Source organism: Ursus americanus, chromosome 23 (assembly GCF_024610735.1).
Source record: "Ursus americanus isolate L20-20 chromosome 23, mUrsAme1.1.p, whole genome shotgun sequence".
Classification (NCBI taxonomy): domain Eukaryota; kingdom Metazoa; phylum Chordata; class Mammalia; order Carnivora; family Ursidae; genus Ursus; species Ursus americanus.
This window is the reverse complement of record NC_142149.1, coordinates 39,353,317-39,379,944: the sequence shown is the minus strand read 5'-3', so window position 1 is coordinate 39,379,944 and position 26,628 is coordinate 39,353,317. Positions and strand designations below refer to the sequence as shown.

The following is a 26,628-nucleotide window of genomic DNA, read 5'->3' as shown; positions in this document are numbered from 1 at the left end:
CCCCCAGGTAGGGCTGGGGCCAGTATGAGCACCACCACCCCCCCCGGCCCTCCCGTGGAGGTTCAGCTGAGCAGCACTGCAGGGAGGAGGCTAAGGTCCAGGCCTGCAGGCTGCTGCCCGCCCCAGGGATGAGATTCTGGCCTGGCCTCTGAGCTTGGGGGGCCAGGGGGCCAGGGCTGCCAGAGAGGAGTGAGAGTGGGGAAGGGAGGGAAGCTTCCTAAGGTCTTCGGTGTCCCTGGGCCCTGCAAGCAGCCAACCTAGCTGCCTTGTTTTCCCTTCCTCCTGCCTGCCCCGGTCCTCTCTTTACCTCCCCTGTCCCTGGGGGCCTGTTCGGGCCAGAGCTCTGTTTCCTGCTCCTCCTCTCCGTGCCCTTCCCCAGCATTGACCTGGCCTGAGAAGTGCTGCTGGGGACGACTGTGCGGCCCAAAGCCTGGAGTCTGTTCTCTGCGAGGCAGCTCAGAGGTTAGGAGCAGGGAGTCTAGGTGCATCCAGATCTGGACTGGACAGCAATCCTAGCCCTGCCTCCCACAAGCTGTGTGGCCTAGGGTAAGCAGTTCAACCTCTCTGGGTCTCCGCTTCCTCCCGGATGAATGTAACAATCGAACGCTCACGTAGGAAACGCCTAGCACCTCCAGAGCGCTCGGGCCCGCTGGGCAGCCAGCCGGGGCGCGGGGCGCGGGGATGGGCGGGTGGGGGCGCGGAGGGCGGAGGAGAAGCCGCGGGACCCGGGCTTCACCTCTGCATTCTCCCGGGAGGGCGGGGCCTTCGGGCGGCGGGGAGTTTCCGGGCACCGGCCGCGCGCCCCCGTCCGGTTTTCGGGGGACAGAGGGAAACCGAGTCGGCGGGGGCGGCCCGACCCGGGGGAGCGCGGCTCCTTTTGTCTGCAGCCTCCGCGCCGCCGCCGCCCCTCCCCGCCCGCCCGCCCGGAGCGCGGGGCTGCGGCGCCGCCACTGACACGGCTCGGCCGCCGGCGGGCGGAGGCTGCGCGTCGCAGAGGCGCGCGGGCGGCCGGGCGGGCGGGCGGCCCGGAGGGCGCGCGGCGGCGATGGCGGTGGCGGCGCGGGGCGGACTGCGGCGGCAGCGGCGGGCGGCGCGGGGCTCGGGCTAGCCGCGGGGCCGGCCGGATGGCGGGCGGCGCGGGCTGGGCGGGCGCCCCCGCGGCTCTGCTGCGCTCCGTGCGCCGCCTGCGCGAGGTGTTCGAGGTGTGCGGCCGCGACCCCGACGGCTTCCTGCGCGTGGAGCGCGTCGCGGCGCTGGGGCTGCGCTTCGGCCAGGGCGAGGAGGTAAGGGCGCCGCGTCCCCGGGCCCCGCCAGCGTCCCTGCCCTCCACCCGCCCGGCAGGGGCCCCGCCGGCGCCAGCCCCCCTAACCCCTGGCCCGAGCGGGCGCCCCTACCCCCCGGACCCCCTCCCCCCACCCCGGGCTCCGCGGCCCGGTCGGACCCCCGCTTTCCCCCACAGCGGCCGCGGCGGCGAGCGTCACGCGGCACGCCCAGGGTGGCTTCCCTGCCCACCTTCCCTCCCCCGCAGTGCGGGTCCCTCGGATGGGGGTGAGAACCCACCCGATGTTTGGGGGGCAGGAGCTGTCAGAACCCGGCCTCGGGACGCCCGACCGCCCTCCCTCCCCTGCGGAGACCAGGCCGCCCGGGTCTGTAGGAACGGAATTCCAGGACTGGGGGGGGGGGGGCGTGCGCCCCATTGGGCCTCAAACAGGGGGTGGAGGGGCCAACAAGGGGCGCTCTGTAGCCTGACTGCACCCACCCTGCACACAGAAGGAGGATGACAACTGGTGACCCCTCATTCGGGCTCCGGTGGGCAGGCCCGGCTGGCAGCTGGCTGTGTTAGCTGAGGCAGGCCCGCCGGAGCCAAGCTTGCAGAGGGCAGCGGAGCAGAGTGTCTCCTGGGGTAGGCCCGCGTCTATTTGGGGAAAGCAGGAGTTCTGTTGGTTGTTAGCAGGGCAAGAATCAGAGGGTGGGTGTTGCCAGCGGCGTGGGCAGAGAAATATCAATAAATGCCCCCTCGACCAGTGTCCTCTCATGCCATGGGTACAGGGACTGGTGACTGTGTCTGGGAGGGAGGGCAGGGCACCCAACCTCCTGTCACTGCCCACTCTGACATGCTTAGGGTTTTCTCCTAGAAACAGAAGCCCTGCCTAGTGAGTTTCCAAGGTCACTTAAGGCGTCAGGCTCTGCATGGGGAGCATGGGGGCCGAGGGCCTCAGGTGGGCCACTGGCTGGCATTCTGTTCTTGGGGCACCTCAGGCCTAGTCTATGGGAGAAGCCAGGACGTGGTTAGGTTGGACCCATGCGTCTCTGTCACCTGGCAAAGGGGAGATGATGGATAATCATCTCTCCACAGCACCGGGCATGGCCAGGATTTGGGGGCAGAAGGTGGAAGAGGATGAGGCAGGTATCAAGTTTGAGAACCCAGGTACCCCATCCCTGCAAGTTCAGTGCTGTGGTTCCTGTTGGAGCCCACATTTCCTGCAGCCATCATGACCCTTCTCCTTCCCCAAAAGCCAGCCAAGCTCCTCACCCTCAGAAGTGGCTCCCTCTGAGGCCAGCATGGGGGGAGCCCCAGCACCCCTCTCAGGACACAGCACATGGGGCGAAGCATCTGCCTGGCTCTGCTGGAACCTGGAGTTCCAGTACAGCAAAGCAGTCCTCCTGGCGATCTGCACAGGAGGCCACCTGAGCCCCCAGCAGGCATCACCACCTTACCCCCCGAGCTGGACAGCTGCTATTGTCGGAACCTTCTCCCTCCTGCACTCATAGAGCCAAACCCACTTGTCACATAGTCATTGCGGTTCTGCACAGGGACTCACGTGGGTCTCTCTTCTCCGTGGCAGCCTTTAAATATTTGAAAAGAGCTCTCCTGCCCTCTTCACTCCCTCCCATCCACTCCTTCCCACCTCTACTCCTCCAGGTCGAATACCCCCTGTTCCTGAAGCACCAGCCATTTCCATATGACCCTGCAGGGGCTAAATCTGTAGCTTATGGCCCTGGAGCTGCCATCGACACATGCGTGACTCAGTTTTCAAGGTAATAACACGGAGGCCCTTGGGTCAGGAGACCCCCAGGACTGCTCCGACCCCAGCATCAGACACAAATGCAGGTGGTTCAGGGTGAGGCTGCCTTCTGCTTGGTGGACCACACTGTCCATTCATATTGACTTCCTGGCCCCCCCAAGCCCCCAGGGATCTTTCTTAGAAATCTCTGCCAAACCAGGATTCCCCTCAATCCTGGAGAAGGGTCAGCGATTTCCTTCTTTTTCAGAATAATCTTATATTATTACAGAAGCAGTTTATATGCACTGTAGGAAATTAGAAATATGGGCAAGCAAGCATAAAAGTATTGCGTTCCCATCTCCCAGGCAGCTTGGCTGTGACACCTTGGTCACATCTTTCCAGCCCTGTTTCTATGCGTATATGCAGATTTCCCTCATAAAATGAGATCATGCTGTGCATACTGTTTTGTAACCTGATTTTTTTTCCAGTAAATGATCAGCACTTTCTGCTTCAGTAAATTTTCATCTCATTTAATATGCATGCCTTATTCACATTTCCTTGTCTGGCCCCAAAATGTCGATTTTTACTGGTCTGTTTAAACCAGTTTCCTCTCTAGAACTGTATGATGGATCAGTTGTTGTGACCCTTAGGTCTCTCTACTCTAATGCAATTCCTTTTTTAAAAATTTTTTAGAAATAATCTTGACTTGTTGAAAAGATCAGGCCTCTTGTCTGTCAGTGATTTCTTGAATCAAAACCTGTTACTTGGCCCTTATTCCTATTAAATTTCATCTTGTTCATTTCATCCCATCGTAATAGACAGTAGAGAGACCTTAAAATCCTACCTCTGACACTCTCAAATGCTGTGCTGTCTGCAGGTTGGAGAAGCAGGTGCCTTATGTCTGAATCTCAGGCTAATTGTAAACACAGGGCAGGACCACGGACAGGGCCTAGTAGGGGCCTTTCTACTCACACTGTGTTGTCAATTGGGACCCACAAACATTTTGCTCCCCTACTCACTACAATGGAGGAAAGTCATTTCTCCCCAGGTAGGCATCCCTTCAAAGTTCTATGTGCTTGGACAGTTTCTGTTTCATTTGTTCAAAAATCAGGTGGAGACCCTGATTCCCCAACCCACTGGTGCTGGAGGGTGGATAACTGTTGTTCGTTAGATATGGGCTTCAGGGAACCTCTCAGAGCTGGTTACCCACATTTTACCAACTACCCCCCAGAACACCAGGGGTCCCAGAATCCTTTGCGCACATCAAAATATACTAGGTTGCAAAGAATAAAATAAATAACCATGAGGCCATACTAATATAAGTAAATGGTTGAATGAATGAATGAAGGAATAGATAAATACTAGGGGAATTTCCATGCAGAAGAAATCATTATGTAGATAATTCCCCATCAAGGAGGTCGAGCATAACTCCCCACCCCATAAGTGAAGTGTCAAATGTGCATAGTGACTGCCGTCTAAAGAGCACAGTATGGAAAGGGGGGGAGGAGTGACTTTCCAGCAGAGAAGCCTGAGAAGCACTGTCTCAGCCACATGATCAAAGTCGACATCAACAGTGATAAGTCAGGAAGACAGTGTGTACCCTTGATGGGATGTCATAAGTGGCACTTTAGCTCTGTGGTCTCCCTCCCCAAACCCATAACCCCAGTCTAGTCACGAGGAAAGTATCAGACAAACCCCAGCTGAGGGATATTCTGTAAAACACCTGATTAGTATTCCTCGAATTTGTCAAGGTCAAATTTGTCAAGGAAAGTCTGAGAAACTGTCACAGCCGCAGAGCCTAAGGAGACGGAACTAAATGTAATGTAGATGGGATCCTGGAACAAGGATAGGACATTAGGTAGAAACTAAGGAAGTCAGAATAAAGTATGCACTTGAATTAGTAATGACATTATGTATATATAAGGTTGGTCTCTGACATGTATCCCCCTGATTTATCAGCTTAGGAATCATAGTAGAAAAGAGAAGACAAGAAAATGTGATAAAATCTTGAGTACCTGAAATCGAGACACAAAGACTGACCTCTTAAAGAATGCAAAGGTGAAGGGAAACACCACTGTCCAAATCCCGAAAGTCCCTAACATGTGGGAGCAGACAGACCATGAGAAGTACACGGAACCATGGTCTGAAGCCATGTTGGCTTCTTATGTCTTGCTTTTCTTTTGTTTCTAACCTTTCTCAGCCTCTGTTTACTCATCCATAAAGTGGGGATGATAATAGTCCCCATTCCCCTGGGTTATCGTGGGGCTTGAACGAGCTCCTATATGGGACGCGCTTAGTCTGGGGTCTGTTGCGGGCACACCGTCAGGGCTGCGGCTGCTCTTGTTAGGGTTGTCTTCGAAACACCCGCGAGCGCCTTCGCGAGGTTGTTCTGGGCCTGGGGTTCTCTGCGGTTGGTGTCGAGTCTGGGACTAGTCTGCGGTGCTGCTCTCAGCCCACCCTCCTCGTCCGGCTCAGATGGGCCGGTACCTCTTGCAAACCTTTCAGCCGTCTGAGTACGGAAGACCTTGAAAGCAGCCAGAGCTGGGCCACGTTCCCTGTCATACATTCTTGTCCTTTTTCCAGTTTGAAGACCATCCTTCTTGCTAGAAAGATTGGAAACAAGCTAGTTGAGCGGCATCTCTGCTGTCTGTTGACACAGCACCGGCTCCTCTGAGCCGTGGGCCTGTCCTTCCCGCGGGGAACGGAGGGCCACTCCGACATCCAAAAGGGCGTTGTTCAGTGTTTGGGGGGGGGGGTAACTCAGCTTTAGCCAACTAGGACTAGTCTATAATTGTCCCTTCTTTGCAGCTGCCCCGATTATGGCCAGAGGCCACCAGCACAGTGCCTCCTTGTTCGTATTGGGCAGGAGATGAAGTAAGGGTCCTGACGGGGCTCCCTCAGTCCCCAGGTCTCCCCTACACTCACGACTGCCACGAGAGAGAAGCTGGTGCTGCCTGGTTCTCTGAACTGGTGGAGGGGTTGGAGGGCTGGGGCAGGACGAGACTCCCCAGGAGCCAGCCCTGGGTGGGAGTCGGGGGTCCACCGCAGATTTGTGGGCTGTCAAGGGTAGGGAAATGCTGAACTAAAACTGCAGGCTGCCCAGGAGAGGGGATTGGCTGCTGGGGAAGAAGCAACCATGTCCCCCATATTTGCGGCTGGAGCTTGGGAAGTAGGGAAGGGACAGGAAGAGAGGAGCCAGATTGGGAAAGCCTCAGCCATTCTCTGTGGGACGGTGAGAAAAGCCGGGCAGCACGACTGGACGTGTGTCTGAGGACAGAGGCTGGCTCTAGCAGGAGATTGTGACATGCGGTCAGAGAGGAAGAGGGTCTGGACTTGGGCAGGGGTGGCGGGCAGAATTGGCAGGGGCCCAGAAGGCCTGTGAAGCCCCAGCAAGTCACTCCTGGGTGGTGTGATCAAGACTTTATTGGTGAACAGGCCCCCTCTATGTGCCCCCACCCTAACGGGGACACTCTCCAGATGACAGAGCTAACAGAACAGAAGGAAGGCCTCGGTCTTCTGAGCTTCAAAGAAAAGGTGGGGGTGCCTGTGGCCCGTGAGCAGGGAGTGGGACAGGAGTGGGCCAGAGAGACCTTCTCTTTCCTGTGCTTCTGCTCCTGCTGGGTGCTCCCTAGAGACTGTGGTCCCTCAGGCATAAGGGGTGAGTGCGAGGAACCGAGCTCTGGGGATGGGGGGAGGGGGGCAAGCCCTAGCTGGGGTGCACACCCTCTGGCCTCTGACCTGCCCACACCACAGTTTGGCTGTGCTGGGAGGAGGGGGCAGGTGAAGACAGCCCACAGGGACTGGTCCATCTTGGGAGACGTTCTTGAAGTGGCCTGCATCCGTAGGGTGCACGTCTCTGGGTTATAGCTTCCTTCCCCAGATGCTGGGTTCTAGAGAAAAAGAAAGCTCCAGGTAGTGGAGGACTTGGTTGCGGGCAGATGTGGTCAGGTGCCGAACGGGGGAATAGAATCAGGCCTTCCAAACAGCAAGACGTGCCCTCGGAGTAGTTCAGTGGCTGGAGAATCTGAGGTCTCCGTGGGTGCTGGGCCTCCACCCTGTGGAGTGGGACTCACCCCCTTTCACAGGGGGTTGCCATGGGGCTCCGATTGACCAGCCTGGGCAGGATGGCTGTCAGACCTCGCCCCAACTCTGAGCCCCAGGAACGTTCCCCAGCTCCAGGGAGAGAACCAAAGAGGCAAAGAAGGAGAAAGGAGGTGGGGTGGTGGAAGCTGGGCCAGGGGAGCAGCACTTTGCTTGTGGCCAAGGGTCCCTGCACGCCTCCCCGGGATGGGGGGCTGAGAGGCGAGCCCAGGGAACCTGGTGGGTGGGGGGGCGGATGGTTGAGAAAGGACGACTCCTCCTCTGGCCCGGAGGGCTCCACGGCCATCTGCACTGGTCAGCAGCCCTGCCTTGGAGGACAGTGCAGATTCGGGGCTGGTGACCCACCCCGTGCAACTTGCAGCTGGCCGGAGCACCCATGTTCCGGGGCCATCTCACAGACTAGGCGGGCGAGGTGCCTGCCGGACCCTGGAGTACATGTGTAAAGGAGGGGGACTCCTCTGCCTCCTGCTGCAATAGGTCCTGTGGCACCCCAGCCGGCAGTGAGCTCCGCCCCAGGCCCCGAGCAGTCCCACCGGTGCAGAAGGGGAGGCTGAGGCACGGCCTGGAATGACGGTTAGAGCTGGGCCAGCCGGGCAGGGAGGGATGGGGGGAAATGCCTGCTGACCTGGAAACAGAATGCCTGTCACGAGTGTGTTAACTGCTGTCTCCTTGCGCGCACAGATTGGGTGAAGGCCCTGAAAGTTCTATAGCGTCGTCTTAATGGAAATACCTTGTGCGGGTAGGGGGTTGTCTTAATATATGTTTCCAGGATTAAAAATTTGTTTTTCTCTCCAGTAACATCTTGCATGCCTACTGTATGCCAGAACTCTTCCAGGCACTGGGAAACCGGGGTGGCCTGGAGCTGGAAAAGAGACAGGCAAAGGCATAAAAACGGCTCTCAGATGTGAAGTACGAGAAAGAAACAAAAGTACTGAGACGAAACCAAAGGGAGATTTTTTTTTAAAAAAGATTTTATTTATTTATTTGAGAGAGAGTGAGTGAGCGCGAGAGAGAGTACAGGGTAGGGGGGCAGAGGGAGAGGGAGAAGCAGACTTCCCGCCGAGCAGGGGGCCTGACACAGGGACTCAATCCCAGGACCCCGCGATCATGACCTGAGCCAAAGGCAGACACTTAAACCACTGAGCCACCCAGGCCAGGCATCCCCCAAAGGAAGATTTTTACCCCTAGAATGACCGGGGGAGGCCTCTTCTATCACAGGGGGACATGGAGGTGGAGCGTGGAATGACGTGGGAACCGGCTGCTCCCGCAGGTGTCTGCAGATGGCTGACCCGGGCAGAGGCAAGAGCAGGCCTGGGGGTTAGAGACGCCGCAGGCGGCCTGAGGAGCAAGAGGACTGAAGGGAGATGGACGGGGAGAGAGAGCTGTCCAGGCGAGGAATGCTGGAGGCACAGAGCGCAGAAGAGGCTGGGTTTGGACACGAGAGCCCACAGGAAGTAGGGTGTGAGAGCAGGAGAGAATTTGGAGAATTTGCTGGCTGGGGCAGACAGGCGGGAGCAGGGCTGGGCGAGGAGTCGGGAGATGCGCCTGGCGTCCACACGGTGACGTGTGCCAGCACTGGGCAGACGAGTCCAAGGAATGCGCCTCAGGCCTGCTCCTGCTGGTGGACCCTTGACTGCCTCCCTCCTCTTCTCCCCCGGCCCTTCTGTCTCGCTGCCCTCAGCAGAGAAGTTTTCTGAGGGAGAAGCCGAGAACCTGGTTCAGGTGTGATTCAGCCCCTTTAAAAGCCAGGCCCGGACTGGGCCCCAGGGCCGCCGCTGGGCTGGCGTGGCGCATCTCCTCTTCTCGCCTCACCGGCTCCGTCTGGGACGCCGACTGCTCCTCTGCCGGCCTGTCAGGCTGAGGCTCCTGCTCGCCTCCTCCCTGCACAGAGCAGGAGCTGGCCGGTGCCACGGTCCGTACTTGAACGTGCTGTGGACCCGGCTGCTCCCTCTCCAGTGGACCCTGAGTGGAGCTGTCCCCCGGTGAGACTTGGGGCTCTTTGTACCCTTCTGCTCTATGCTGTTCCCCCACTCCCAGCATCTTCTGATCCGTGGAGGCCCCCACCCCCGGAGACATACCTTAGGACCACCAACCCACCGCCCCTGGGGTCCCTGCTGAGGGGCCCGCTGTTCAGAGTTGCCTGCTCTCGGGGACCGCGAGCAAAGCCGCTCAGAATCCAGACGCGTGTATACCAGGGACGCGAGAGGAGAGTAAGCCTCCTGGCAGCCGTAGCCCAAAGGATAGCTGTGGGAACCTCTGGGCTCCCTGTAGACCTAAGACCTTGAGTCTCACCCATGTCTCACCTGCTGTGGCACGAAACTCAGAGAAGATGGCCAGCTTCCTCCAGAAGCCGGTGTTGATTGCCCAGCGGCCTCGGGTGGCCACTGTCCCCAGGAAGATCCCCATCTAAGACCGGTAACACACCTGGACAGGGTAGGCAGGTTAATTAGAGGGCCGATTCATAGAACACAAGAACCAAGAGGGGGGAGGAGGGGCGCATTTAGTGCTTGTGTGACTAGAGCCGCCCCACCGAGCGCTGGGCCCCCACTGCCCCCTAGGCGAACCCACTCTGGCCCAACAAGGCGCTGGCTGAGTTCTCTCTCCCACGGTGAGCTAAGGTCTGTCTCCGGGAGCTCCATCTTTGGCTCATCCTTCCCTCTCCCGATCCACGCAGCCACCCACCTGCACATTTGACTGCACACCCATCTAAAGCCCCGCTCAGCCCACCGGCCAGCCGTGTATTGCTCAGCCAGCCCTCCGAACATCTGGCTCCCCCTCGACCCACCTGCGCACCCATCCGATACACATGCGTCCGCTTGTCCATCCATCTGTTCACCCACCTTTCCTCCACCCCCCTGCCTATCCATTCACCGTGCAACCGGCATTTACGAGTATCTGCCCAGCCTGAGGCCTAAGCGCAGACCGAGGGATGGGGACGGGCGTTTTTCAGGGGGTGACATGTGGCTGTGTGGGGAGAAGGCACAGCAAGGGCAGGGTGGGTGAGGGTGAGGGCTGGCCCGGGGCCAGATGGTGACCCTATGGACGGCTCGGCCGCTGAGACCGGCTGGCTGGCCCAGACGAGTCGTGGATGGGCAGAGACACCCTCCCCTCCTTGCAGTTAGCTGGTTTTGATTTCTCACTCCCCGCATCGGCCATGGGGTCTGGAAAGGGCTGAGGCCTTACTGTAAGCAATGAAAGCCTAGGTTATTTCAAAAGTGCTTATTACGATGGATGGACCCGTCTCCTTTTCTGTTAAATGGGGATCGTGACTCCTATGTGTGGGGCTGTTTTGAGAACTGGAGCTAATGCGGAAAGACCAGCATGGTGCCTCTTGGCATCCTTCTTCAGGCCACCTGCTCCGTGACCCTTGTTGGCATCCCCGCGGCTCTCCCGCCTAGGAATGCACCTCTGACCCCTCTCCTCTGCCTGGTACTTTTCCAAGCATGGGTCCCCCTGCTGCCGTGGCCAGACTTTCTCCCGCAGCCACTAGTGACTTTTCTGTGGACGGAGGGGATGGAGAAGTGATCGGTGCGGTCTGCCTTCGTGGTTCGCGTTCTCTTTCATCCTGGAAACAGCCTTGAGAGCCGGAGAGGTGAAGGGAGTTGTCCAGGGTCCCACAGAGAGTGGAGGAGCTGGGACATGAACCCAGGTCCGTCTGGCTCTAAAGTGGCCTTAGTGCCTCCGGGTTCTTCCAGGGTCTGGGTCAGGGGTGGATGATCAGATTGGAGTTTCAGAAATTTGACTTTGGAGAGACCTCAAATCCGAGGCTGTGTCCGGCTGTCTAAATCTGGGGTGGCCCCGGTTCAGGGACTGGCGCAGTGCCTGGCCGGAGCATAATTAGAAGTAGGTTTGTAATCTGCAGGGCGGTGGGGGGCACCGCTGGGAGCCCCAGGTGGGCCCCACAGGCCAGCTGCCCTGGCTGTGACGGAAGGGCAGATGGTAGCAGGAGCTGAGGTTTTAGGGCCGAGAGAGGCTGCCAGCAACCATGCCGCAAATCGCGCATCTCCATGGCTTCACGTGGGTTTCCTGCCAGGCACCCCTCCGCCATCCTCCGCGGCCCCCAGGTGGGTAGGGCAGGGGCAGGGGGCCGAGCTCGCAAACGGGACACCCCACCAGTACCCTGTCCCCATCCCTGGCTCCTTCGTCTTGTTGGCCCACGCTGCAGGCCCTTCCCGGCCACAAAGGCCCTGTGGCTCCAGCCAGCCCTGACCTCCTTTGGCCCCCCGTGTGTCCACCTCCCCCCAGCATCTCAGTTCAGGCCAGGCCGCTGTCACATTCCGTCAGGGTGCGGGCTTTGGGCACTGGTCTACCTTCCAGCCGTGTGAATCTAAGCTACTTAACCTCTCGCGGGCTCAGCCTCACCCGTAAGGCAGGGATAATATTAGCGAGCTGTTAACACTGTGCGACACGGAGTAGATGTCATCGGTATTTGTTAATACCACTGTTACCGTGCAGTCCCGGTTTTCTGGGTGGGCTGTCCATTTTCATTCTTTTAGGGATCCTTTTGAGCCTCTGCCCTATGTCAGGGCTGGGGCTAGAGGACATACGGTGATTAGGAGAGGCTTCCTTCCCTGAGGGGCTCCCCCCTGGGCGTGGGTGTCAGGGGGTGTTCTAAGAGGGAAGTCAGGGCTCCCCTCTGTGCCCTGGGCAGCGCTGGAGACTTGGTCCAGCTGTGTTTGCGTGTGAAGACAGGAGAGTCACTCTGCCCGGAGATGGGAAAGCTTCCCAGGGGTGACGGTGGGGTGAGTCTTGAACAGGGTCGACCAGGGCAGACGGAAAGGATGGCTGTGCCGGGAGAGACACCTGCAGGGCAGGCGGGATGGCAGGTGGGATGGCAGGTGGGGTGGCAGGTGGGAGAGGGACCGAACTGCCAGGCAGTGGAGGCCGGATGGGGAGGTGGCTGGAGGAAATGTCGAAGACATGGAAGCAGAGCGGTAACGTGGCTCTGTTGTGTTTTAGACAGCCCTGTCTGCAGCAGCGGGAGGCCGAGGGAAAGGAGGCCAGCGTGGAGGCCACTGCCCCAGTGCAGGGGCAGGAAGGAAGTGGGCGAGGAGATGGAGAGAAGGGGAGGGTCAGAGGGTGGCTTCCAGGCTGTCCCCTGGACTTCACAGAGCTGCGCTTGACGAACAGGAGAGAGTGTCCTCTCGGGCGTGTCCCGTGCCCCCCACTTAGGTGGCTGGGTGATGGGCCCTGAGCCCAGCTCGAGGATGTTCACCCACCGGCACAGCTCACGGGGCTCATGAGGCCTGCCCTCACCCTCAGGAGTCCTTGCCAGGACAGCTGCTTTTTCTTTAAAAACAAAAAAGCTCCGAACACACTTGTCGGTGTGTAACGACTTCATAGGACGAGAAAGCTAGCCAGCACCAAACTGTAGTTGTGTACCCTAGTACCCACATTGTGTCCTTGACGGTGACCCGCGTGTGGCTGTGACCAGTGTAGGAGCTCTTTGGCCCTTTTCCACCTAACGCTATTTCCAGGGCCTGAGTCCCCGAGGGAACCATGTCACCTGTCTGCTTAAGACCTCCTGCCAGCCACTCTTAATGTTTCCACAGACTTCCGTCTGCTCTGCACAGCTCACTGAGCCTGGCCCACCTGCAGAGGTACCAGGGCTGGCTGGTCAACCCCTGGCCCCTGAGCTGGTAGGGGGAGGGTGGAGCCCAAATGGAGCTTTGCTCGCAGATGATGCCCCAAGAGAGTGGACGGGGGCGCTTGAGGGAAGAGTCCTGGGCCTCCCCCTAAGCCTTCCACCTGCACCCCACACTGGGCTGGCCTCCCTCTGTAACACTGACTGTCCCCAGGGTCCCAGCCTGCCTGGGCTCTATTCCTAGCCTGGTGCCTAGCTGCCAGCCAGAGTACTGGCCTCTGCCGTGGGCTTCTCGAAACCCTGACCCTGAGTGGGTAGGGCCAGGAGACATGTGCCGCGTGTCCTTGACACTGAGCGAGTGGGTGGAGTCAAGGGCCTGTTTGCCCACTCATCTGGACAGAGGCATTTGGGCTCTGGTCACCCTTTCTGGGGCCGTCCGACGGTCTGGTCATCAGTTTCTCCCTATCTGTCCCCCGCCCTGCCCTCCCCTGCCTCTGATACGATTTGCATGAGGGTGCCCGTTTCTCCACATCGACAACAGTGCCGAGTATTATTTTAAATTGGTTTCCACCAGTTTGATGGATACGTCATACGTAATGGTATTTCAAACTCGTTTACATGTTCATTCTCGATAGCTAACGAGAGTTTTCATTCTTCCCATGTTGCTAGTTGCTCTTGGTATTTCCTTCTGCGTAAACTGTTGTGTCCATCTCTTCTGAGCGCGAATCAAGACGAGCTTTTGTTTTGATCTTTGTATTTTTTAAATTGGTTCTTTATATTTTTTCAGAACCGTTTGTTATTTTTTTTCTTACTGTTGCTTTCCTTTTGTAATTTGTTGATCACATTTTATTACTGGAAAATTTTCCTACATTTGAATATTTCTTTTTTCAATTCTATCATATTTGCTTTATTTCTAATTATATTGATCATTTTCTTAGTAGTGTAGGGGCCACGGGCAAGCCGCCCCAGGATGGGCCACTTTGGCATGAAGATTATTTTGGGTTAAAAAACAATCAAAACCCAGAAGATTCAGGAAGAGCTCTTTACCTCCCCCTGACTGCCTAAAAAGGATCTGGATAGAGGACCTCTTCTATCTGTCACCATAGTTAACTACATTATGATATGAACCGGGTTTGGTAGACGGGGAGGAGCCTGGCAGGGCCTGTTTGATCAAAGTCCTCTCAGTCTCATGGTTTCTGAGTGGCCCAAACATTTGTTTACCAAACACGTACTCTTTTTCATCTTCCTGTGAATTTCATTCCTTCCCTCTGAAGCCCCAGACCCCTGCCCCCCTCTCAGTTCAGGATGACTACATACCCTCATTTTGCCTGACTGTCTGGAATTTCCATGTCTGTGTGGGTTCCCCCTAAATATGAAATGAAACTTGATTTTCTTCTGTTAATCTGTCTCGTGTCAATTTGATTCTTAGTCCAGTCAGAAGGACCTTGAAGGGCAGAAGAAATGCTTCCTCCCCAACAGCATTAGGAACTTACTTCCCATTTCTAGCAAGAATAAATAAGCTGCTTTCTTTCCAAACCTCCTAATTTGTAAAAATATTTAACTTTAACCCGCTTGGAAATTTTTTATAAAAAGATTTTGTTTATTTGAGAGAGAGAGAGAGCACGAGCAGGGGAAGGGGCAGAGGGAGAAGCAGACTCCTCACTGAGCAGGGAGCCTGATGCGGGGCTCGATCCCAGGACCCTGAGATCATGACCTGAGCCAAAGGCAGACGCTTAACCAACTGAGCCACCCAGGCGCCCCCCCCCAACTTGGAATTTTTATGATCCAACATTCAGTTCTATTAATATTTTTAATTTATCTCTAAACTAGAACTGAATTCCATTAGTTTATCCTTTCCTGTTTTTTTCTCACCCTTTATGTTCAAAAGGAAAAGATAAGCACATGATGAACACCCAGATATACCCTCCTAGATTCACCAGCTGTTAACATTTTGCCACATATGCTTTCTCTTTGACTCTTTTGGTGATTATCTGTCTATCTGTAAGTTCTTCAGTGTTATTTGGTTTCACAGAAGCATTTTAAGTAAGCGACAACGTCTTGACAGTTCCCCTGTAAACACTTGGAGTGTAAGAACAAGGACAGTCTCCTACCTAAACAAGTGTCACCATCACACTCAGACTTATTACCAGTTCATCAGCATCATCTAGGATTCAGTCTGTATTCAAATCTCCCTGTTGGTTCTCAAACCGTAGCTGCTTTCTCTTCTGATCCAGGATCCAATCAGGGATCACGTATCACATCTGGTTTGTCATACTGCTTTCATCTCCTTGAAATTAGAACTAGCTTTGACTTTTTTTTTTTTTTTTTTTTTTTTTTTTTTTGCTTTCATAGCATCAACATCTTCTTTCAAGTCCAAGCCAGTTTTCTATAGGCTGTCCCCTAATCTGGGTATGTCTGATTGTTTCCTTGCATTTTTTTGTCAAGGAGAGGTGACAGCGTGCACTTCTCAGAGCATCACATAAGAAGACACATGATACCAGTTTGTCCCTTTATTGCATTGAATCACTCGGTTAAGGCCCTGCCTGCCCGATCCCCTTAATATAATGTACCTTTCCCCTTTTACAATTAATGAACAATCTGGGGGGGGCGGTGCTTTGAGACAATGTACATATTTGGTTCCCCACCAGCTTTTCACACGATGGCTTTAGCACCCACTGATGGGCCTTGCCTGCATAAATTACGTTGGTAGTTGCAAAACGGTGATTTTTCCCAATCCTGTCATTTCTTCTAGAGACGGAGCGTTGTTCAGTAAAGATCTTTCCTTCACCCCCTTTTCTGAGTATCCCTGTGGACTCATGGATTCTTTTCTTTCTAGTGTGTTATAATCCATTACCACCATTCTTACTTTCGATGCCCAGAGAGATCTTTGTTTTGTTTTTAATACAACATAAAATTTTGATCATTAGTTGGCGTAAAATATTTTTTGGGTGTAAAGCATTTTAAAATTGAGACATCAATCATCATTACCTTTAAAAGTCCTCTCTGATATTCTTCACCATTTATGGATTTTTAAAGTATATGACACATTTTCAAGGTCTTTATTTGGTATTGCTTTAAATTTATTAAATTAGCCATCTTTACTATATGTTTAATTCTCCCAATAGGAGCAGAAAATTAACATTAAAAATAAATGTCCTACAATTAGTCTAAATTAATGTTTAATATTTAATGTGTCTTGTTACTACTGAGGATGAAATACGTTTTTCCCATGGATTTTTTTTTCCTAGCTGCATGTCACTAGCACATAGAATGGGACTAATTTTTGTAAATTCCTCTCATAACTCACCACTCATCTATTACTTCTAGTAATTTTCTGGTTGATGTCTTTGGATTTGCTAGGTAAGCAATCACGTCCTCTTCAGAAAGCAATTGTTTTATTATGTCTTCCTTTCCTATATTTATGACTCCAGTTACTTTTGCTTCTTAGATGGGAGTCACCAGCATTTCTAGAACTAGTTGGAACACGGGTGGGCATGGGACGTTGCTCTAACTCAGGAGGGCCTGGGAGTGAGGTAGGCTGGGATGCTGACCGCGTGGCCCAGGCACAAGGTAAGGAAAACAGGTTGGTGGGTGCCTGGGCTGCCGTTGCCGTGGTCTCAGAGACAGTGACCCAGAGGCCGTGTTGCCCAGGCTGCTGTTGCTGCGGGAGGGGGTCTCACTTAGAGGAAAGGGGCTGGTAGTCAGGTGCCTTGTCTGTGGATAGGTGGGGACTCCAGCCTTGAGAGGCAGGGTAAGTGCGGGCAGAAGCAGGGGGCAGGACAGGCTGGAAGTAACAGGCTGTCCTCAGAGCACCGCAGAGCTGGTCTTGGGCAGCCGGGAGCAGCGGGTGGGGCTGGATTGTTCCCTGCATCCGTCCTGCTCAGGCCTGGGACGAGTTGGTAGAACAGTGCGCGTAAGGGTTGCTGGGCCTGGCAGAGGCAAGACCCCACTATCCTTTTCCTGCTGCTCTTTTATCTGGACTGATTGTCCATTACTGCCATTCAGTACGATGTTAGCCCCTGGGTTTAGGTTTATAACGCTCAGCACGCTAATGCAGACCACCCTCTCCCTGTCCCATTATCCTTTCTCTGTTAAATGCATTCGTGATGTTTGCTATTTTCCCAGTTGTTGCAAATATGCCTGGAAGGGGGACTCTGGCCAGACCTGTTCAGGAGCCCTTCCCCCGGAGGCTGGCCCCAAGCCGCCTGGAATGGGAGGGTGTAGTTCCCCAAAGGAAAGTCAAGGCACGCCTACCAGGTCAGGGGCAGGCGACATTGGGCAGCGAGAGACGACAGACTGCAGGGCAACCCAGCCTCTTAGCCCAGCCAGCGTCCTCCTTCCCCAGCCTGCCCCGTGGGGGCGGGGGGCGGGGGGAGCAGGACAGGCGTTTGCTTCTGTGCTTCCTGGGGAAACAGACTGTAAGGACAGCAGCTGGGTTCATGCACTGCTCTGCCCCCGGCACCCAGCCTGGCTGGGGCATAGTAAGGGCGCAGTAAGTGTCACTTAAACATCTGATTGAGTGAATTAATGAAGTGCAAAGGGACCGGCCCAGACCCAGGCACTGGCTCCTACTGAGCTCTGCCCTGAAGTTGACGATTGGTGAGCAAATCCCTCTACCTCTGGGGGCTGCCTGATGAAGGTTTGGGGACTGAGGGCTTTGTGGTCGAGGACTCAGGCTCTGGGGCTGGATAGGTCAGAGGTCAAGTCCCAGGGACTTGCTGGCTCCATGACCGGGGCTGAGCCTCTGTACATCTTTGAGCCTTACCTGTGAAATGAGGCTGTAATGATGCTGTTCTCCTTGACAGTGGATTGAGAGAATGAGGCGAAGCCATTAGCGCAGTGCCTGGGGCACCCTAAGCCCTTTATATGGGGGAGTTATTTCTATGAACCCTCTGTAGCTGAAGGGACATTTAGAAGAGGAAGTACGGCCTGGTTATAGCCCGGTGCCGGTGCACCTGCTGCCTACCCACCTCGTGTGTGCGCGCGCGCGTGTGTGTGTGTGTGCGCGTGCGTGTGCGTGGCCCCAGGGTGTCGATGACCATGACGATGGAGAAACACGTGAGTGCAGCTCTGTGACGGGCCCTGTGCCGGCCACCAGAGGTACAAGAGGGCACTGGAAACGGGGGTACCGCACAGCAGGAAGGAGAACGAGCTCTTGGAGTTTGAATTCTCGCTCCATCCCTTCCCAGCAAGCCCTTACTACTCTCTGTGCCTCAGTGGCCTCATCTGTAAAATGGGGCTGGTAATAGAGACTCCTTCATCGGCTTGCGACGTGTAGATGGGTTACTGCACGGCTCACAGTAACTGCTCGTAAGTGTCATTGTCACATTGTCACATTGTCAGATTGTAGCGTCGTCATCACTGGTATTGCTGTTGCTCGGTGAGCGCTCAGCCCGGCCAGGGAGCCAGCCGGGACCCATCACAGCCCTGGAGAGGTTGTGACCACGGTGATCGATAGCTTTGCTGTCAGCCCCGCTTTCACTGCTGCTGGAATATTCCCCCCACGGCCCCCAAAGCACCCTTAGGTATGCTGTCCGTGGCCGCGTGAAGTCACCGGCCACTGGATCACGATTCCCCTCCCGGGAGTCGTCATCCGACCTTCTGGGGAGGCCTTTGAAAATGCAGATGCCAGGGGCCACGCTGGCCCCCAGACTCAGCAGGCCCGTGTCGGCAGTGTCCCCCATGCTTCTGTGCGGTTAGGCCGTGCAGTCCCTGATGCTCCTGAGCCTGTCCCTGGTCTAGTAAAAGAGGCCAGGAACTCTCCCTTCAAGGGCCTGGCTGAGGGCAAATGAGGTGCCTCCAGTGCTTCCAGAATGGTACCAGGACCCCTCTGAGATTGGCCCTCCTCCTTCCAGCCCAGGGCTCCAATCCACTTAGTTTGGGGTGAGGTAGACATTATTTCTTTTTTAAAGATTTATTTATTTGAGAGAGAGCATGCGCAAGCAGGGGGAGGGGCAGAGGGAGAGAATCTTCCAAGCTGACTCCCCACTGAGCCGGAGCCCCACACAGGGCTCGATCCCACGACCCATGAGATCATGACCTGGGCCGAAACCAGGAGTCCGACGCTTCACTGGCTGAGCCCCCCCCCCGGCACCCCCAGAAGTACACATTATGAACAAGGGTGCAAACCATGTATGAGCCCTCCTGCCTCTGCTTTCTTCCTGCTCTGATGCCCGGAAAAGAAACGTGCCTCTGCAGAGAGCTCCCTCAAAGCAAAGGATCCAACCTGCCGGCCCTAAGGAACTTCCCCGGTGCTCTGCAGGGGGCCAGCCCCTGGGGATGGGGGGGCCTCCTCAGACGAGAAGGGATGGTTGCAGCAGAGAAGACGTGGAGGCCAGAAAGTCCAGACATGGCACCTGGGGTACCCAAGATGCCCCCCTGCCCACCAGCGCTCAGGGTCTGGGCCCCAGCACTTCTCCTCTACCCAGGAAAAGCTGCTTGGTTCCCGCAGGACCCACAGAGATCCCACCAGCTATCTCCCCTCCCCAGGTGGGTGCAGGCAGCGCTGGGAGCTGCCTGGCCATGGGGAACAGGGCAAGTGGACTGACATCTCCTCCTTCTCTGGCAGAGACCGCACGCGTCACCCACCCGCCTCTCTTCCAGGTTCCATTTTGCTGGGAAAATGGCCCATTGCCCATCCTGTGCAAAAAACAAGAAGCTGTGGGTGGCAGTGCCTAGAGCAGGGGTCCCCCCCTGAGTTTGACGAATCCTGGTCCTGCAAAGACCAGGGTAGGAGGTCAAGCAAGTTTGGAAAGGTGCCTACATAGCCCTCACCGCAGTCCAGCGGATGCTCTAGTTAAACGTTTTCACCTGGGCCCAGCGTGCCTCCAGCTTCCTGACCTTGGAATCCCCTTTCATGGGACACCGTGGTGCTCTCTAAGAAGTGACTTCCTGGGACCTTGGGCAGAGGCTCAGCCTCTCAAAGGCCTGTCTGCTTCCTTCGTGAGCCGGGGACCCCAGCACCCATCCTGCCTACCTCACAGGGACAAGGGACGGGAAGGGCTGGGCCACATTAGTCCCTGCTGTCCCCACTGGCACAGCGACCAGACCACAGTTGGTCCTCTTGGGGAGTGACAGGGGGTCTCAGGCTCATAGTCTCATGGCTGTGAGGTCACGGAGTCTGGCTATGGACCCGAGCTTGACCCCAGCTGTCTTAACTGTCACCTCTGAGATCCTTGTGGGGTTTCTGGGAGGGGACCTACTAGGAGGCAGGACATCAGCCTTCCTCTGCAGCCACCACAAGTGTCTGCCTGACCTCTCCCAGCAACAGGAAGGGAGCCTGAGTCACACAGGGGAGTGGGGCTGGCGTGGTGTCATTTCTAAAGGCCTGCTTGGCCTGGCGCTCTCAGATCCATCATCTTCTCTGGTCCCCATAGGATCGGTATGAGGTGGGTAGGTTGCCTGCCCCATTTCACAGATGGAAACACTGAGGCTTAGAGAGTTTGGGGTTCGCCCAAGGTCTCATGGCAGGTTTACAGTGAGGCTTTCATCTCTCCTTCATATAGAAATTCCCTAACGAGGTTTCCAGAACTAGTGATCTCTCTCATGAGCCACGTACTGTTGTGTCGACAACAACAACGTTGGACTTCCTGGCTGGCGCCGCCATGTTTTGCTTTCTTTCAAGGAGCTAAACCTCAGCTCAGGGGAAGGCCGTGAGATGCTCTGGGTAACTGCACTTTCTGGGTCATGGAGGCTGGCGGGACGGCATTTCTGTTCGAGTCTAGTTGAAGTGTCAGTGTCTGGGGGAGGGCAGCCGGGGTCTGAGGCCTGGCACAGTGGTCGGGCGGTTCGAACCAGGAGCTGGATCAGTTGGGAAGGGCAGCGAGGTGGGATGGATGGGAGAGGCGGGGTGCAGAGACCACAGCCTGGGAGGCAGGACTGGTGAGGGCGGCGTTCCCAACTCCAGCAGGCCCGCACTCCCCTTCAGTGAGCAAATATTCCCATCTGATGTGAAATAACGGGCCCCAAACCGACCAGAGCCCTTAGAGGGAGCAGCACCTCTCAGCCTACCTGAGGATCAAAGACGCCAAAAGGTCACCTGGAACATCACTACTCCAGACGGTCCAGGGACCATGCAGGCCCCAGCCCAGCCCCCACGAATCAGAATGTGCATCTCAGCAAGATGCCCGGGTGTTACATAGGCCCGCTGAGGCGGGAGGCGCTGGGGTCAGGCCCGGGGGGGGGCCTTCCCGCCGAGTAAACGGGTGTGTTTCTTCCTTCTTTTCTTCACAGCATGGCTGGTCCCTGGGCCTGGCCATGCGGGCGGGCACTTGGGCCCTGCACTGGCTGGGCGACTGAGAGAGGGAGCCCCTGGGGGACTTGGTCCAGACCTGCGGCCTTCTCGAGGTCCTGGTCGCTGAAGCCCTTGGGCCACCACCTTCTTCCCCCATGCCAGAGGAACTCCCTGCCGCCTCTACCGAGCTCCATCCTTGGAGACAAGTTGATGTCATGAGTTAAGACAGACGGAAGGGAACCTTTCTTCGCAGCCACCAGGCCTGGCCGGGGCGGTGGGGGGGTGGGGAGGTACCTGTGTCTGAGGGTCCCGGGGACCTGGATGTGTGGTCAGGAGAAGACCCCGGGGTCTCATCCCATCCAACCCAAATCCTCCCATGTCCCTCAGGCTCCTTACCCTCAGCTCACTCCCTGACCGACTCCCTCACCCTGCACTGCCCCTCCTCCTGGGTGTCTGCCCGGGACGGTCCCGGTTGCCCACCCACTCAGCTTCACCTCCCTCCCTGCACCTCATCCCCACCTCAAATCAAGCCAGCCCTCCACAGGCCTTTAAGATCTTCCCTGGCCCTGCTTTTCCTCCCTTGAAGCCCTGGGTCCCCACAGCCTCCTCCTCTGGGCTGTCTCCCATCTCCCTCCACCATGCCCTCCGGGCTCAGGCCATTCCCAGACCTGCTTCATGGGCCCCTCCTAAAACCCCCACCCACCAGAGGGGAAAGTCCACCGGGTCCCCCCCCACCCATTGGTTCCCTACATTTAGCGTCCCCCTGGCCTCCAGCCACACGGAGCAGCTGGCGGTTCCCAAGCCCTTCAGGCTCCCCCAGGGCCCAGCCTCGGCTGCTCTGTCCCTCCCTCTGCCTTTGCTCTTGCTACCCCCCAGCCCTGTGCCCCCGTTGCTGTGTTGGGTCCTATGGGCCTGTAGAGGCCTGCACGACCACCACCCCTTTCAAGGGCCCCATGGCAGCCCCCACACCCCCTGGGCTCTCCGTCTTCTCAGGGCTCCCTCCCTCTGTGGGTTAGGGGAGCACCATCTAGGAGGGTTGCATTATGGTAGATTCTGTCGTAGCTACCCCCACAGTCCTGGGAGTAATTTTTTTTAAAGGATACGAAGTTGTACTGTTTTTTTTTTCCCCACTGATTTAAAAATGATCCAACCCATTTTTTAAAATTTACCCAATTAGAAAATGTAAAAAGCGGAGGTGAAAGGACCAGCCGTGCGGGCACACAGAGCGCACTGGCTTCCGGCGCAGTCTGCCTACAAAAGCGCTCGCTTCTCTAGAGTTTGCTCCGGGCCGGGTTCCAGGCATCCCCAGGCCTTTCCCTTTAAATTCTCACCCTCCACGAGCCAGAGGCCATTGATCAGAGAAGTTAAGTCCCGTTATCCTTGGTCACACAGCTGGTAAATGGAGGTAGCGGGACACGAGCCCAGCTCTGTCCACTCGCAGCGTCTGGGAGGGACATTAGACTGCCGCCCGGGCATGTGGCCGCGTTGACAGTCATCTCCACCCTTTTATGCTGTTCCCTAGGCTATTTTTACTTCACTCAAAAATACAGCAAGACATCTGTCCCCTCCCTACGAGCTTCCTGGGAACTTGCCCGTCTCCCCACAGGGCAGAGTCTGGCTGCGGAGCTGAGCTTGCTGCAGGAATGGACAGATGGAGAAATGGATGGATAGGCCAGTCTACCTCACAGACCACCCAGGCTTCTGTCCCTTTCATCCCTATTCAGACGTCGCACAAAGCCCTCTTGGGTGGCCTAAGGGATTCTGGTCAGCAGCAGTGCAGGCTGTGAAGGAGGGGCCTGCATGGTGATACTGGGACATGCTGGGGGTCTCTCATTAAGGAAGGCATTGCCAGCCGAGGAGGCGGTGACCTGGGTACCGTGTGGCTGGCCCTTCCTGATGCCTGGCCACCCCGGCCAGAGATTCCCCGATGGGTACAGCCTCTCCCTGGTGTGCACTGAGCACCTTCGCTCTCAAAGCCCCCCTCCAACTACCACCTTTTACCCCTGCAGCCCCTCGAGGAGGCTTTGAGACCAGGAACCAATGCAAAATGGCTTAAATGTATTCTTTCTCCTAACGTGCCAGCCCAAGGTAGGCCAGCTCCTGGGCTGTTTCCTTCTGGGGTTCAGAGGCGTCCTCCAGGACCCAGCGCCCTTCCATTCAGGGGCCCACATCAACCCAAGATGGCATCTGCTCTCCAGGAGGGCAAGAAGAGCCGGGAGCACATCCTGAGGATGGTGTCCCCACCCCTACCCTATCATCAGGGAAACCCTGTCCCAGAAGCCTCTTGCAGATGTTTCCTCCTGTCTCGTTGGCCAGAAATATGTAACGTGCTTTCGCCTAAACCAATCACTGGCAAGGGGGATGTGTCACCTGACTGGCTTGGTCCAATCAGGGCTCATGCTCTGGGGTTGTGGCATTGCGGGGGGCAACGGGTCAAGCAGGAGGTGGGCATCTCAGTGACCGCAGGGCTGCCCCACACAGAAGGAGGAGAGGGGAAGGGCAGCAGAGCAGCGACCTACGCGATCTGCTTTGGTCCTTGTCATTTTCCCTTGACTTTATAGAAGAGAGCAAGTAAAGGCTCAGAGAGGTTGAGTCATTCGCCAGGGCCACCCTCCAGGGTCCCCAAGCCATGTATGTACCTGGTCCTTGGTGAAGCCGGGTTGGATGGGCACACTTGCCTCCCAGCCTCTACTCGCATCCGTTGCTCTGTCTGGTTTTCTTCTCTCCCTCCCCTCAACTCCAGGCCCACCCAGACGTCCTTGGGGAAACATTACAATCATACGGGTTCCAGAGCTGGAAGAGACCCTCAATATTAATGTCATTTCATGCCTTTGTTTCCCGTTGTAGAAACTGAGGCCCAGAGAGGCAGCATGACCTGCCCAAGGTCACACCGTGAGTGGGGCCAAAGCCCAGGCAGGGCCGACCTCGTTGGCGTGCCATGCCGTCACACAGCGTTTGATGCTCTGTGGTCACTGTCTTGAAATTGGGAATAATTTTTGAACAAGGGGTCCAGCATTTCCATTTTGCACTGCTGACCCTGAGCCCCGGCTCCTGACTCTGCAGGGTGTTTTCTAGAACACGCTCCTTCCTGTGCACCTGTGGCTAGTCTCGCTGATGCCATGGGACTGCTCCTCAGAGGCCACAGGGGGCCCGGGGTGCAGGGACAGGCAGGACCCACTTTGGAACCCCTCCCTCAGACTCGTCTCCAGCTGGTTCTGCAGAAGCCCCAGGCTGCTTCCCGCCTCTCTCCTCTCGAGAATTAAGGGAGACAGCCAGTGGCTGCCTTCCCCTCCACTCTGTGCCCTTTGTCCCTCGGGGCTGGGGGCAGGGGCTCCAGAACACAGGCTTGCATTGTGCGCCCTGACGTCAGGCAGCTGGGCTGCCTGGGAAAGTGGATAAACAAGCAGCTTGAGCACGTTGCCCTGAGACCCCAGGGGTGGGCAGGAGCCCCCTGGGGAGGCAGAGGAGGGGCTGGGAGCCAGGGGGGCGTTGGATTCCACCCTCACCTGCAGCGGCCTCTGGATCTTCTGCTGCCGGATGGAATGGGCCAGCTCTTTCCCAGCGCTCCTGGGAGGATGTGGAGGAGTGAGCCGGGCGTGCTCAGCATAGCACCTGCCGCCTAGTCCGGCTCGGCCGTGAGCTCTCCTTGCTGGGGCTACTGCTCCCTTTGCGGCCCTCGCATCTGCTATCCCAGCCTCAGGATCGAGCGCAGCCACCTCAGCTTGTTGAAACAATTCTCCATACAGTAAAATTAACTTTTTAAAGCATTTGCCCAGACCCCTGGAAGCACCACCGCTTCGGGGGACAGAAGAGCGTAGCCCCCGGATTCCCTCAGGTCGCCTCTGGACGCACACTCTTCCCCTCCTTCCCCTCGGCGACCGCCAGTCTGTACCCCGTGTTACAGCTTCGCCTTTTCCACGTCAGGGGAACCATAGCTTGTCACCTTTGGAGACTGGCTTCATTCTCACGCAGCGTCGTGCGTCTGAGACCCACCCAGGTGGGCAGACCAGCAGTTCTTCTTGTCATAGAACGGCTTGCTTATGCCTTCACCGGCCGGAGGGCATCTGGGATGTTCCCGGGTTTTGGCAATTCTGTATCATGCTGTCCCAGTCATTTGTCTACAGTTTCTTTGTGTGAATATGCTTTTATTTCTCTAGGATAAGAGAGGATAAGGAAGTTCTCTTCCATTTCGGTTTGCTGGGCGTTTTTATCATGAATGGATGTTGAATTTTGTCAGTTGCTTTGTATCTCTTAAAATGATTATGTGGGGGTTTTTTCCTTTTTTTTTTTCTTGAAATATAGTTGGTGCACGGTGTAACATTAGTTTCAGGTGGACAGCATCGTGATTCCACGAGTCTAGACACGATGCTGTGCCCGCCGAGCGTAGCTGCCGCCTGTCACCGTACAACACTATACGCTACCACCGACTGTCTTCCCTGTGCTGCGCCTTTCATCCCGTGACTTATTCAGCCCAGAACTGGAAGCCCGTGCCTCGCACTCCCCTTTACCCATTTTGCTCACACCCCATCCCCGTGCCCTCTGGAAGCTACTAGTTTATTCTCTGTATTTATGGGTCTCTTTCTGCTTTTTGTGTGTTTGTTTTGTGTTTGGGATTCAACATATAAGCGAAATCATACAGTCGTTGTCATTCTCTGTCTGACTGATTTCACTGAGCGTAATACGTCCTGGGTCTACCTGTGTTGTCACAAATGGCGAGCTCTCGTTCTCTCTGCTGGCTGCGTAACATTCCGTCGTGTGTAGACAGCACGTCTTTGTCCTTTCGTCTGTCGGTGGACACAGGTTGCTTCTGTATCTTGGCTTCTGTAAATGACACTGCAGCACACACAGGGTACATGTATCTTCTCAGATTCGTGGTTTTGTGTTCTTTGGGTAAACACCCAGCTGTGGAATGACTGGATCATGTCACAATTCTATTTTTTAATTTTTTGAGGAACCCCCCCTACTGTTGTCCACAGTGGCTGCACCAGTTTGCATTCCTGCAGCGCACAAGGGCTCCTTTTTCTCCACATCCTCGCCAACACTTGTTATTTCCTGTCTTTCTTATTTTAGCCCGAATGGCTCACACCTGTCAAGGTGTGAGGGGACATCTCATTGTGGTTCTGATTTGCATTTTCCCGGTGATGAGTGATGCTGAGCGTCTTTTCAAGTGTCTGTTGGCCACCTGTCTCTTTGGGGAAAACGTCTATTCAGGTCCTCTGCCCATTTTAATTGGATTATTTGGTTTTGGGGTGTTGCCCTGTATAAGTTCTTTAGATATTTTGGATATTAACCCCTTATCAGATATATCATTTGTGAATACCTTCTCCCATTCAGTAGGTTGCTTTCCATTTTGTTGATGGTTTCCTTTGCTGTACAGAAGCTTTTTATTTTGATGTAGCCCCAAGAGTTTATTTTTGCTTTTGTTTCCTTTGCCTCGGGAAATACATCTACAAAAACATTGCAAAGGCTGACGTCAGAGAGCTTACTGCGTGCATTTTCTCCTAGGCGTTTTATGGTTTCAGATCTCACATTTAGGTCTTTAATCCATTTGGAGTTTATTTTTGTGTATGGTGTAAGAAGGTGGTCCAGTTTCATGACTTTGCATGTGGCTGTCCAGGTTTCCCAACGTTTATTGAAGAGGCTGTCTTTTCCTCATTGCATATTCTTGCCTCCTTTGTCAGCTTAATTGACCATATAAAAATGGG

At 55.7% G+C, this 26,628-nt stretch overlaps 1 protein-coding gene across 2 annotated transcripts in view; it reads left to right on the top strand.

Annotated features, from left to right (window-relative positions):
- Positions 1-527: 527 nt before the first annotated feature.
- RAB11FIP4 (RAB11 family interacting protein 4) overlaps positions 528-26,628 on the top strand; it is a 110,673-nt gene continuing 84,572 nt past the window's right edge. Inside the window, exon 1 of one of the 2 annotated variants that reach the window (XM_087854629.1) lies at positions 528-546. Coding sequence is in view for 1 of the 2 variants with exons in the window: in XM_045773701.2 (XP_045629657.1) it covers positions 1,125-1,283 (159 nt within the window). In the remaining variant the exon portion in view is untranslated. Of the gene's footprint in view, positions 547-1,106; positions 1,284-26,628 lie in introns of those variants that run through there. The other variant, XM_045773701.2, reaches the window with a different exon arrangement.